Here is a 13,047-nt window from a genome sequence, read left to right as displayed (position 1 = left end):
GCGAGTTGTTCGTGGATGACAGCCGTTTCATGGGGGTGGTTACATCCAAATTAGCTACAAATTTAGGAGGATTAATAAAACAGCAAATGTCATCGTTTAAGCATAGAGGAGCGAAAAAGTCAAAATTTGCATCACTCTAGTGGTACATGCTCTTTGTGATCCTTTAAATAGAATGTCATCACTATATATGTTCTGTGCTTTCCAAGGAATCTCTCGGATAAGTCCTCAGTCATACAAGAAATCGCTAGAGAAAGACCTTAGGGTATATACACGTAACCAAAGGAGTTGTTTCAAAAGTGGCACATGTTCTTTGTGATGCTTAGAGTAGAATGTAATGGCAACATAGGCTCTGTGTTATACAAAAAAAATGTGGTCTTGTGAATAAAATGTAATCACAATGCATAGAATGCGTTCATATGTTCCGGATAATCCAAGAAAACTCTGAAGTAAGGCCTTAAAGTCTACAAGCGTGACCAGAAGTCTATCGACTAGTTTCAAAATTGGTACATGCTCTTTCTGGAATATAATATGATCACTAGATATGTTCTGTATTATCCAAGAAATCGCAGAAGTAAGACCTTAGAGTCTACACGCGTAACCAAAGGTCCATCGACTAGGTACAAAAGTTGTAGAAGCAATTTGTGGTCCTTTGAATAAAATGTGATCATAAAATTTGTGCTGCATTATTCATAAAATCTCTGGAAAAAGACCTCAGTCATACAAAAATCCCTGGAGTAAAGTCTTGTGGTCTGCTGGCGTAACCAAAGGTCTATCGTCCAAATTAAAATACAGTACATGCTCTTAATGGTACTTAGCATAGAATGCGTTCATAGTATATGTTCCAGATCATCCAAGAAATCTCTGGAGTAAGCCCTCAAGGTCTACCTACACGCGTAACGAGAGGTCTACGGACTTTTTCAAAATTAGTACATGCTCTTTGTGATCCTTACAATAGAATGTGATAACTAAGAACCAAGAAATCTCAGAAGTAAAGTTTTGGAGTCTACACGTGTAACCAAAGATCTATCAAATAGGTTCGAAAGTGGCACATCGTTACATATGCTCTGCGATATCTAAGAAATCCCTAGAGAAAGGCCTTATGGTTAATACGCGTTACCAAAGGTGTATCGGCTAGTTTCTGAAGTGGTACATACTCTTAGTGGTCCTTAAAATATAAATTTACCTCAACATATAGTCTGTGTTATCCAAGAATTTTCTGGTGTAAGGCCACAGACAAACAGACATAACATTCGAGAATATCTCATCGTACAGTGATTTATTCAATTCAAATATTTATTAGTTGGTCTATCCACTACTTGGGGCGCGTAAATCGAGTTTGTTCGAGATGGACGTTAACAATAGTTTTCGCGTGACGATGAATTTAATAGCCTAATGTTCCATATATTATGTCTGTTTGTCTGTGGTGATGTCTTAAGGTCTACACGAGTTATCAAATGTGTATCGAATGGTTTCGAAAATGGTGTATATAGTTTGTGGTCCCTGAAATAGAATGTGATCACAACGTTTGTTCCGCCTTATTCAAGTAATCTATGGAGTGAAGCGTTATGGTCTACACGCGTAGCCATAGGTCTATTGACCTGTTGTAAGTTACAGCAGCTGTGGTGTGACTAACTAAAGGTCTTTTTTTTTCTTCCTGAGCAATGGAGGGGGAATCTGCTCAACAGACATCCTGGGTTGTCCAGGAAGTGTGGGGTTAGGGACTACCTCCAACAGCAAACGAGGGAGGCAGGACTACATCCCCGACCCGCTAAACCGTTTCCAAGAAGTTGGCGGAGGAGGTCCTAGGCGAGACGGTCAAGGTGAGGGCACTCACGACGGAGGTGAATCTAAGGGTTAATGACCTGGACGAGATCACTGAAGTCAAAGAGCTCGTCACGGCACTGCGGCGACAGTGTGAAGTGGAGACGCCCACCGCAGCCGTTCGGCTACGGCCACCATCCCGCTTTTTTAGAAGAACACCATGGTATCGTGCCAGCGCATTGCCGGCTTGCCAGGTGGCCTTACACGCCCTATGTCCTCGGAAGGTGGGAAGGGTCGACTTCACGCCTGCTTCCCTCTGCACGGCTGGTATCAAGAATGATGATACCGCGTGCACCCCAAATTGACCTCTCTGCGATAGGGTCTATTCGCCAACACACAGAGGGACTTGCCGACGCAGTGCCTACGCCTGCCCCAGCCTTGACGAGGATCCCTTTCCGTCCTCGGATTCGAAACCCGCCCGGTTGACTGACGCCGCGAAAGCGACGATACCATGTTGTTCTTCGCGCGGCCACTTGTTCGATTAAAGGATCGAGCTCGACCACAGGGCATGACCACCGGTATGACCCATGAAGCCGACTCCGATCCCTTGGACCACCTTTTATTTGCGCCTGAACTAGCCATCCTTGAGTCCACGCGCCACCTTCTGTGTAGCTTCGAGACGATTTGGACGATAGCCGATAAAACGGCGTTCCAGCCAACTTTATTTTTACACTTCCTCCGTAGTCCGTAGTCCAGACCACATGTGGCAAGCATGTGGTCACGCATTGCGCCCAAACGTGGGCACACGAACAACACGTGTTCCGCCGTTACCTCTAAACCTACGCACACCAAACACTCGGGTGAGGGCGAGCAAGCCAGCTGCGTTACCTGCACTGTGATTTTGCAGCACGCTTAAACGCCGGGCACTTCGAACCCCCCATGGGGTGCTTGCTGTTCACAGCTTTGCTGGAACAAATCAAACAATTGGGAGGGTTCGTGCAGCATTGTGCCTAATGTCCCTCCAATCCGCAGCGTCGGCAGAGATTGCTTCTGTCAGGGCCTTTGTAGTCCCATTGCTTGTGCCCCCGGCATTGCTTGTTCCAGGCACTTGAAGCAAACTTCGGATTACTCGAATATGCCCACAGGGCACACCGACCATCCCACCTTTACGCTCCCTAGCTTGATTACCTTGGAGGCGTCCGCTGCAGATAGCCGAACCAATGCTACCTGCGTCCCTGCCGGACCTTTCCGTAGCCGAGCGGCTGCGGTGGGCGTCTCCACTTCACACTGTCGCCGCAGTGCCGTGACGAGCTCTTTGACTTCGGTGATCTCGTCCAGGTCTTTAACCCTTAGATTCACCTCCGTCGTGAGTGCCCTCACCTTGACCGTCTCGCCTAGGACTTCCTCCGCCAACTTTTTGTAGGCGGCGCCCTTTTGCGAGACGCCCCGCTTCAGCTCGAGGATCATCGCCCATCCGGGTACGTCTTATTCGACGTACGTCGGCGCCGAGTTCACCGAGCTTGACGTCACTCCTCATCGCCTTCAAGACGTCCGAGACGTCTTGGCCTCGTCAGCCGTGATGACTAGGACGTCGCCCCTGGAGCGATTGGCGCCTACCTTCTTGCTACCCTCATTCGCCTGGGCCTTCGTTACGGCCCTTGACGCCTTCGGTTTCCTCTTGTTCTTGACCAGGGTCCAGGAGGCGTCATCCCCCTCTATTTCCCTGGCCATTTTTTTTATTTAACAAGGGAGAATGCATTTACACACTAACCCAGCACACGTGCATTGTAGCTGCCAAACTACCACACGGAAGTGTACTGGAGTGTCGGACTCGACCATACCGGTAATACCGACTAAACTCCTTTGGGCTCCGCCATCGTTTCCCCCAGGAACTACCCCCCAGTACTACTTCACTCTATTTCCCTGGTCTGGGGCGGCTGAGAGCTCTCAGCCTGCCGTAACCCTATACCACCGTCTTTCCTGGGTGGACGGACCTTTCCAGGTCCTTCCTCCCCCGGTTTTGGAGGTACCTGGCCGGGGTTCAGCATCCCGGCCCCACTACCCTTGTTCGGAGTAGTAACCCTCCGCGTTTTGGAGCGGCCCCCAGGGAGCTCATCCCCTGGAGGAGACAGTCTCCCGTTTTTGCGTTTGCTCCGTTGAAGCAGTCACCTCCGACGTGCCCGCGAATACTTGAGCCTCAGTCTGGGTAGACTTTGGCACCACCGTCTTCGCTGGCACACCCTCGGTCGATTCGACCTTGCCCGAGTCCGCGAATCCTTGGGCCTCAGTCTGGGTAGACCTCGACTACACGGATTTCACAGTTTAGACTTGGGCGTCCCGACCGCCCTCTCCAGCTTGGCGTCCAACATCGACTTTCGAAGTTTCAGCAAGCTCCTCTTGAGGTCCTTACTGATGATATGCTTCGATGACGCAAAGTCGATGTTCTTCCAGCTGTTCCGTCGCCACCTCAAAGGCCGAAAGCCCATCGCGTTTGTGGTTCATCGCCTCCACAAGCCATGGGCCGTCAATAACCTCTACGGGTTTTTTTTAGCTGAGATGAAGGTTAAGTGACCCACGCTGACGCTGCGCACTGAGCTGCCGACTATTGCCTCTGGCGGAGACCTGAACAACCCACCTATTGCGAAAGGGTTGTCGCCTACACTACTACCACTAATTGAAGAATTGACTTGGTTTTCCATTTTGGTCCCACGAGTTGCTCGGGAAAAGAGGTCCACCACGCCAGAGCCCAGCATGACGCGGTAAGGGAAAATTAATGTGGAGGGTGCCCAGGTACCCCACAGGCTCCGTTAGAGGCCTAGCTCATTATTTCACCCCCCTGGCCATGCATCCCCTCGGCACGAGTCGCTTAACGCCTTGGAATTAGGGTTTAGGGACGATGGTCCCTTTGGTCGCACTCGCTCACTCTAGCTGATGTCAGAAGGACAACAGTGCCCAGGCTGCACTACCAGCTAAGTACAAAACCCTTAGCTGGCGGTCGATTGTCATCGGAAGACCCGTGGAAGCGTGAGATTGGAACTTGTGAGGACCAGAGCTGTGTAGGTCGCTCCTACCCAGATGTCAACTCACCATTTCGCAGCCCAACTACAGGTCTAAATACAGGTCTAGTTGTGACAAAATGCGTCATACTGTTTGAAACACAAAAAGCGTAAGTTCTTGCGGCTTCAATGAAAATAAAAAAAAGACCAGCAAACCATCAATTTACTTGAGGAATCTGTCTACAAAGGCACAACAAAGTTATTTGTATATCACAATACCTTTCAGGGAACACGCAGGGGACTGCTTCATATAAAATTCTGCTCAGTAGAGCACAAAGCGTATTGCCACCGATCATGAATAACTATTTGTGCAACTTATTTGATTCGTTTCCAAGAAGTCATTTGCGATGCAACGTCAAAGAAACGAAAATGAAACCTAGTGTGTCTCTAAACCTTAAAACTCGCTTAACTTTTCAAAAGGACCTAAGTAACATTTTTTTCATGAATTAATTTGAATAGCGCAATCAACAGAACAACATGAAAGCTTTTGATTGCAGTACTCAAATTAATTCATGAAACAAATGTTACTTAGGTCCTTTTGAAAAGTTAAGCGAGAAAAGTAACTTTCATGAGACTTGGTGTATTTTCAAAGTATCGAATACAATCTATAAGAAACAAGCGGTTATTATAAATATGTTGCGTGTCATGCCTGGGTTGGAATTGAATGTATTCTCACCATATGCTCAAGGATGTTCAAAAAATCCATGATGTTCAAGTACAAAATTTACACTCGTAAGAGCAGCTTCACCAGTGATACAAATCAGCGATTTAGACCAAGCTTTGGACCAAAGTCAAAACATTGAGTTCGCACCAGTGTTCCAAATTTTGCTCTAAACTAGTTTTCTGGTCTATTTTTTGGAACTGGTCTAATTTTGAACCAGGTCCAAAATCGTTTTGACAGATGAAATACCACATTCGGAAAATGAATTTTTCACCCAAAAATCATGGATCTCTACACTGTTGTAATCAGGCTACTGTCATGCTATTGTTTAGCCCATCGCCAAATCGTAGCCAGGATGTCCCGGGCACAATTTTTTTTTTTGCAATTCCTGATCATAATCTCTGGTTCACAGTTCGTCTTTGAGTGATAAAACGGCCTACTTTTCCATACCAACGAAATGGGTGCTTTAACGAACATTATGCAACTCAAATGGGTTGCATAATATTCATTACAGTGGCGTAGCCAGAAAATTGGTCAGGGGGGGGTTTTCTGAACATATTTTTTTTATAAAAAAAAATTCCTTCTAAAAATGTTGTCTGGGGGGGGGGGGTTATGTCCAAAACCACCCCCGTGGCTACGCCACTGATTCATTATAACACTCATTTGGGTGCTATAATGAAAAACCAACATCAGAACAGTAGTTACATGACTATATTTTACTGAATTAGCTTGAGTAAGTGCTCAAATAGTGTATTCTATGCGCCCCGTAATAAAATGAATAGTTTGGTGGACATGATATCAAAAATTTCCTAAGGCAAGCACATATATCGCATCACGGCTTATCGAACTATGCAATGTGGCACGGTAACATGGAATCTGATTGTTCTCAGCAGCAACATATTTTTTTTGGCAATAATGATCATGTGGAGTAAATTAGAATGTACAATTTTGGTACAGATTTATCAAATTAAAGTCCATTTTCCGTCGTTGCAAAAAATAGCGTGTGCAACTCGTTGCAAAACTCGATTTTTTCGGTACTCGTAGTAAAGCTATGTCCATTTAGAATCCAGAATAATAAAATTATCTGTATCTCGGTAACGGATTGAGGTACAAATAAGCTTAATACATCAAAACAAAGGTAATTTACTGTACTTTAAGGAAAAAATATGATACAAATCATTACTTTATGTTTCTAGTAAAAATTCGTACCTTCTTCTTTATTCATCTCATCAAAAGTTGCACACCTCCGAAGTCAACTTCCTTGGCACATTTGTTCCACATTTTGGTCATCTGAGTCGCGTCCCGAGCTGTTTTTCCACTTTTCTTAAGCATCCGCTTCATTACTACCCAAAATGTCTCGATTGGCCGGAGCTGTGGGCAGTTGCTTGGATTTATTTGTGGGCAGTTGCGTGAATATATTTTATCGATGAAATCTTCGTTATTATCGCGGTACCACTGGATGACTTCCCGGCTGTAGTGGCAACTCGCCAAATCTGGCCAAAACTTTACGGGACTTTTATGGGCTTTTTGGAAGGTAGACCACGGTTTTTGAGACATTCCTCCTTGTACAGCTTCGAGTCCATCGTCTTATTCGTCACAAACACCAAGGTCTTTGCTCCACAGCTGCATATCCCTTGCCAAAACCATCTGTGTTTTTTTTGCAAGTTTGTCCAAAAAGCTAGCAAAAAACTTCGCAGGAACTACTCCTCGTGCCGTCGCCACGTAGAATTTTTGGCTAGGAAGCTGTCTGAAATCCATTTTGACGTAGGTTCCATCGTCGATGAGCAGGATTATCAACGTGGGTGTGCAGATTTTTTTCTCTCTTATCGGCTTCCATCTGGAATAATTTTTGACTCGCTACAACTCGTGCTGAAAAAATCATCTTTTTGCAACTTGTTGCACAAACTACTATTTTCATACTACTTTTCAATAATGAAAGCGGTCTATGTCTATTGATGATGATGACACCGCGCTTGTTACAGGCTCGGTTGTAATAATAGATGGCTTGCAGATGTTGTTAAGAAAGCATACATACACGAAAAAAGCTTCAAATATTATGACAAAGCGCGAACAGACGCATTTAATTTCAATATGTTTTGAACCAAACTTTAGATCAGCGGTACATGTACCCCTGGGGGTACTTTCGCTGGCCCTAGGGGGTACATCGAACCAAAATGCATAATACAGGGTGTCGACTACCTGGAAAAACCTGGAAAGTCAGGGAAAGTCAGGGAATTTCATTTTGGACCTGGAATGTCAGGGAAAGTCAGGGAATTTTGATTGAGGTCAGGGAAAAAGTAAGGAAGTAAGTAAGTCAGGGAAAAAAATCACAAAACCCAATATTGAAAATTTATAGTGAATTTTCAAAAATTAGAGCAATATACTAATCTAAGGATACTTATGACAATGAAACTCTGAACCAATTCTAACCTATTGAAAAAAGACTAATAAAAGTACTGAAACGTCGGATCAGAACTAATATAGCGTTTTAGCTGGTCATCAGACTGCATACCCGATAAACAATACTTCGAGGCAGTTACAGTCGACAAAAACCTTGTTTTTTGTGTGGCCGTTGGCAGTCTCTAGACTAAAAGTCTACTCCGGCCCTTTTCATGTTCCCCATGGTAATCGAGTTTGTTTCTATTCATCACTAAGCAATAACAGATGTTCCAAACCCACGTTGCAAACCCACGAGTCATTCCTTTGACATTATTTTGATTTGCTTATGATGTAGGAAAATTTCATTTAATGCGATATATGTATCTTGATAGATTTAAATTGCTGACTACTGCTAATATCAGTCAGTGACTAGCAACCAACTATAATGAAAAAACTAATATATCACATTACCTTTTGATGAAAATGTAACGCCCAAATATTTGAAAATTATGTAGTGAAAGCAGTGAAACTGAATCAAATTGCTGAAATAGGCCATAGGTCCGAAGGTTTTAAAAGCTCTTCAATGGATGTTCAGTAGACTTTTAAAAGCTCTGCTCCAAAACTTGGTAGATTGTATCATATTCAAGTTTTAATTGAATGTTTTCGTGAAGGGATTCATATAAAAATATGCAATGGAATCTTCTAACATATTTCCACGAGTTCTTCAAAATACTCTATTTGATGTTCCTTATTAAGTTTCATTGCTTGTTGCAATTGTCTGACATCTAGTTGATAGTAGTTGAACTTTCTATAAATAAAACAATGCTGGAACTCCAAGACCATTTTTGAAAAACATCTAAAAATAGTTATGCGCTTTCTTAAAAAAACAAACCTTTTTTTATATTTCTCCATGGGACCATTGCTTTATTTAATCTGTAGGCCACAATTGACCAAAATTAAACGACCTCAGTGTGTTCAGACCAAATTATTTAAAGTATTGCAGTGGTTAGAATGTTTTGCTGGGCTTATTATAAGTGCTGCATAGTGCATAGATTTATGTGAGCTTGTAGGGATTGCATTCTTGATTATCTGGATTTCAAGCAGTCCTTAACTATTTTTAGAAGTCCATATACTCCACAGAGAGTGAATAAGAATTCTTATAAGAGTATACTCCGTAAGTGTACTTGAGAGCTAATGAAGGTTCCTCGATATTCACGAAAATCAAAACACCCAATCCGTAAGATTTTTAACGGCATTAGAAGGATTTCTAGAAGCTTCCACGATTGTTTGGAAAGAGTTCAAAAGTCGTGTCAAAAGATACAAGATTTCGCACAAGTTCCCAGAAAGATAATGAAATCTTCAACGAGTTGAAGAAGTCCGTCAACAGTATTGGACGTCTATTGCGACTCCATGGAGTCCGTGAAAATTCAATGGTGGATGAAGATACCAGAAAACTTATAACATTATTTGAGCCAATTTTGGAAAGATGTGAATTGTGAAAATCTTTCAGGATTTCTGCGTACTTGAATATTTGTGAACGGCCAGAATTGCCTACGATATTCTACAAATCCTTAATGTTCTGTTTCTAGAAGTGATTAGGATTCCAGTAGCTCAGGAACTCATATGGACTTCCAGGATTTACACATGCAGAGATTTTCATACGCTTCTAGGAATTGAAAAAAACATTTTTCATACCTGGATTTTTTCGAGGAATGGTCTGGAAAGTCAGGGAAAGTCAGGGAATTTTATTCTCAGATTTGAGTCGACACCCTGTAATAACAGATGAGCAAAAATTTCAATAAATTTTTTTTGATAAAGTTCTTATAATTTTAGATTCTAAGACTTTGTATTATACATAATATGCATGGCGTTCAGTAAAGACTTTTGAATCCTGCTTTTCCCAAGTGGCACAGTGTATAAAGAGCTGTGGGACAAAAGGCTTGAGAGCCTACTTTCAAGAGGCTCGGAAGCCTCTTTTCAAAAGGCTTGGAAGCCTCTCTTCAAAGGGCCATGCGACACATCAAATTACACTGCCGCGACGAGTTATGGCCAACGAAAGTATAATCGGACCGTTTTGGTCACATGTGACCACAATAGCACAGGTTCCGGTACGCCACTATCCGGATCCAGAGGACCAAATCAAAATATCTGAGAACCACACCATGCGGCACATCAAATTACAGTGCCGCGACGAGATATAGCCAACGAAAGTGTAGTCGGCATGTTTTGGACACATGTGACCACTCTGGCACAGGTTCCGGTACGCCACTATCCGGTTCAAGAGGACCAAATCAAAATTTCAGAGAACCATACCATGCGACACATCAAATTACACTGCCGCAACGAGATATGGCCAACGAAAGTGTAATCGGCCTGTTTTGGACACATGTGTCCACTCTGGCACAGGTTCCGGTACGCCACTATCCGGTTCCGGAGGACCAAATCAAAATTTTGGAGAACCATACCATGCGACACATCAAATTAAACTGCCGCGACGAGATATGGCTAACGAAAGTGTAATGGGACTGTTTTGGACACACGTGACCACTCTGGCACAGGTTCCGGTATGCCACTATCCGGAGGACCAAATAAAAAATGCTGAGAACCATTGAATCGAAATTTCAGGAATTGCAATCGAAGCGTTTTGGGCTCATTTGGCTCTTCAATTTAGCCAAAATGCACGACATACCAGCTCGAATTCTGAAAGACAATATCAAAATATGGATGAGCTGTAGTATGGAACCCACCAGATGGTACTTTATCAGGAATACAGGGACAATGAAACAACATATGATGAGCATGAGCAGGATAACCGTACAACTTGTAGCTGCTACTCAGTGAATGACTAGAACTTGAGAAATTGTGTTGACCAGCAAGTGATTAAAGCTTGAATTTTTAGCTATCCATGTACAAATTTTGGAATTTCAATGCGTTGTGGCATTGACTTTTATGACACAGATTTATAAAGGAATGTTTTGAAAATCCTCAAAATATTCCGGAAATTATACGGTTGCTCCCTCAAATTCTTATTCTTATTAGTCCGATTTAACTTTCGTTGGCCATATCTTGTCGCGGCAGTATAATTTGATGTGTCGCATGGTATGGTTCTCTAAAGTTTTGATTCGGTTCTCCGGAACCAGATAGTGGCGTACCGGAACCTATGTCAGAGTGGTCACATGTGCTCACTTTTGTTGGCCATATCTCGTCGCGGTAGTATTTTTTTATGTGTCGCATAGTATGGTTCTCTGAAATTTTGATTTGGTCCTCCGGAACCGGATAGTGGCACATGTGACCAAAACGGTCCGATTATACTTTCGTTGGTCATATCTCGTTGCGGCAGTGCAATTTGATGTGTCGCAAGGTATGGTTCTTAGAAATTTTGATTTGGTCCTCTGGAACCGGATAGTGGCGTACCGGAACCTGTGCCAGAGTGGTCAGATGTGTCCAAAACGGTCCGATTACACTTTCGTTGGCCATATCTCGTCGCGGCAGTGTTATTTGATGTGTCGCATGCTATGGTTTTCTGAAATTTTGATTTGGTCCTCTGGAACCGGATAGTAGCGTACCGGAACCTGTGCCAGAGTGGTCACATGTGTCCAAAACGGTCCGATTACACTTTCGTTGGCTAATCTCGTCGCGGCAGTGTGATTTGATGTGTCGCATGGTATGGTTCTCAGAAATTTTGATTTGGTCCTCCGGATCCACATACCGGACGGGAATCTTTGAACCGGAATTTCGTAACGGCATTTGAAAGTACTACAGTGGAATCCTTTGAAAAACTATATAAATTCCGAAAATCGACCCACGGCATCATCAAGTTATGACCAAAAGTATGGTCGAAGTGTCGTCCCAGTCTTGTAAGGGTTGAAGAGAAAAAAAATTTCTTCAAATATATTTAATTATTGATTATAGCATCCTAGTTTTCAAGGGCGATTGTTACAAATTAAATTTTATGGAGCGAATTTATTTGTTAACCCCCATCGTAATAGCGCATGTCACGGTATTAACTTCTTCTTAAATATATTATCTTCTTCTTTTTCTTTTTTTTTTCCTGTTCGGGTGTCCTACTGCGACCAGTTATCTTCTTTTTTTTCTTCTTCTTCTTATTTCTGATCTATATATCTCCTGTATATATATCTCCTGCAATAAGCTCAACAATGAATTATTGGCAGTGGCTGATTTTCTACCCGCCGCTTCCACATCCAGGCGCTATCGTATATGCGCAAATAGCCAGCAAGAGTTAACCGACAGAAATTTGTATGGCGAAAGACATCTAACGCGGGTTTTCTCAAAATTAGGAACTTTTCATGAAAAACTATTTGGTACCGGTTATGAAGGATGGTATCCGCTACTACGCCTACCAAATATTTTTTCGATGAATGTGCTTAATTTTGAGAAATCGTACCTTAGATGCCTTTCGCCATACTGATTTCAGAAAGTTAACTCCTAGTGTGCCGCTGTAATTACGCTCAAAGCAGGCGATTCATTGACAGCTAGAACATAGAAAAATACAAAAAATGTGCAAGGCTTCATCTAGTATACGTATTATTATATGAATGTTTTTGTAAATTAGATATTTAACTAATGATTCAATCTCTTTTATTTCACAGGCTAGACAAACATTAGAGGCAGAATATAATAAACTACTCGAATTTGCTACAGATAGACGAATAGATACCGAGCAACTTAAATCTTGACACAATGCAAATATATCTAGTCTTCAAGAATAACTTAATTAGAATATAATATTACTCCAGCAATTGTCATTAGTCATGCCTTAAGGCAATACAGTAGTTTATATCATCACTGTAAATATTGAATAAATTTTAAAAGTAGTATACTACAATTAAGAGCTAAACTAATATGCTGTATTATAAACAGATAGGATGGAATTAAAATAACAAAATATAACAAGCAGTATTCCAAACTTAATTCTTTTACTACATTGGGTCTGTCCATAAACCTCGTAGAGGAGGGGGGTGCTTAAAAAAGTCTACGTTTGTCTACGAAGGGGGACGGGGGGAATTTACATACACTTTGTTTTTTAAGAAACAATCCATACATAATCTACGGAACGTAGAACATGTTCAACATTAAAAGGGGAGATCCCCCAGTGACGGACATTCAGTGGTGTTCAAATTATAACGTCATAGAACTTGGGAGATATTTAAGTACATTTCTTTCTTATAA

The 13,047-nt window shown here is 42.5% G+C and overlaps 2 protein-coding genes across 4 annotated transcripts in view; one reads left to right on the top strand and one right to left on the bottom strand.

Moving 5' to 3' along the window:
* The window catches only part of LOC134211781 (liprin-alpha-1), a 166,786-nt gene extending 154,002 nt beyond the window's left edge, over nt 1–12,784 (top strand). For all 3 annotated transcript variants that reach the window (XM_062688998.1, XM_062689001.1, XM_062689000.1), the window contains one exon: nt 12,468–12,784. In XM_062688998.1, coding sequence (XP_062544982.1) covers nt 12,468–12,554 — 87 coding nt within the window. In that variant the 3' untranslated portion in view covers nt 12,555–12,784. The remainder of the gene's footprint in view (nt 1–12,467) is intronic.
* Nucleotides 1–13,047, bottom strand: part of LOC134211782 (transmembrane and coiled-coil domains protein 2) — a 215,795-nt gene that overhangs the window by 38,965 nt on the left and 163,783 nt on the right. The gene's annotated exons all lie outside the window — the stretch shown is intronic.

Source organism: Armigeres subalbatus, chromosome 2 (assembly GCF_024139115.2).
Source record: "Armigeres subalbatus isolate Guangzhou_Male chromosome 2, GZ_Asu_2, whole genome shotgun sequence".
Taxonomy (NCBI): domain Eukaryota; kingdom Metazoa; phylum Arthropoda; class Insecta; order Diptera; family Culicidae; genus Armigeres; species Armigeres subalbatus.
This window is presented reverse-complemented; position numbering and strand designations above follow the sequence as displayed.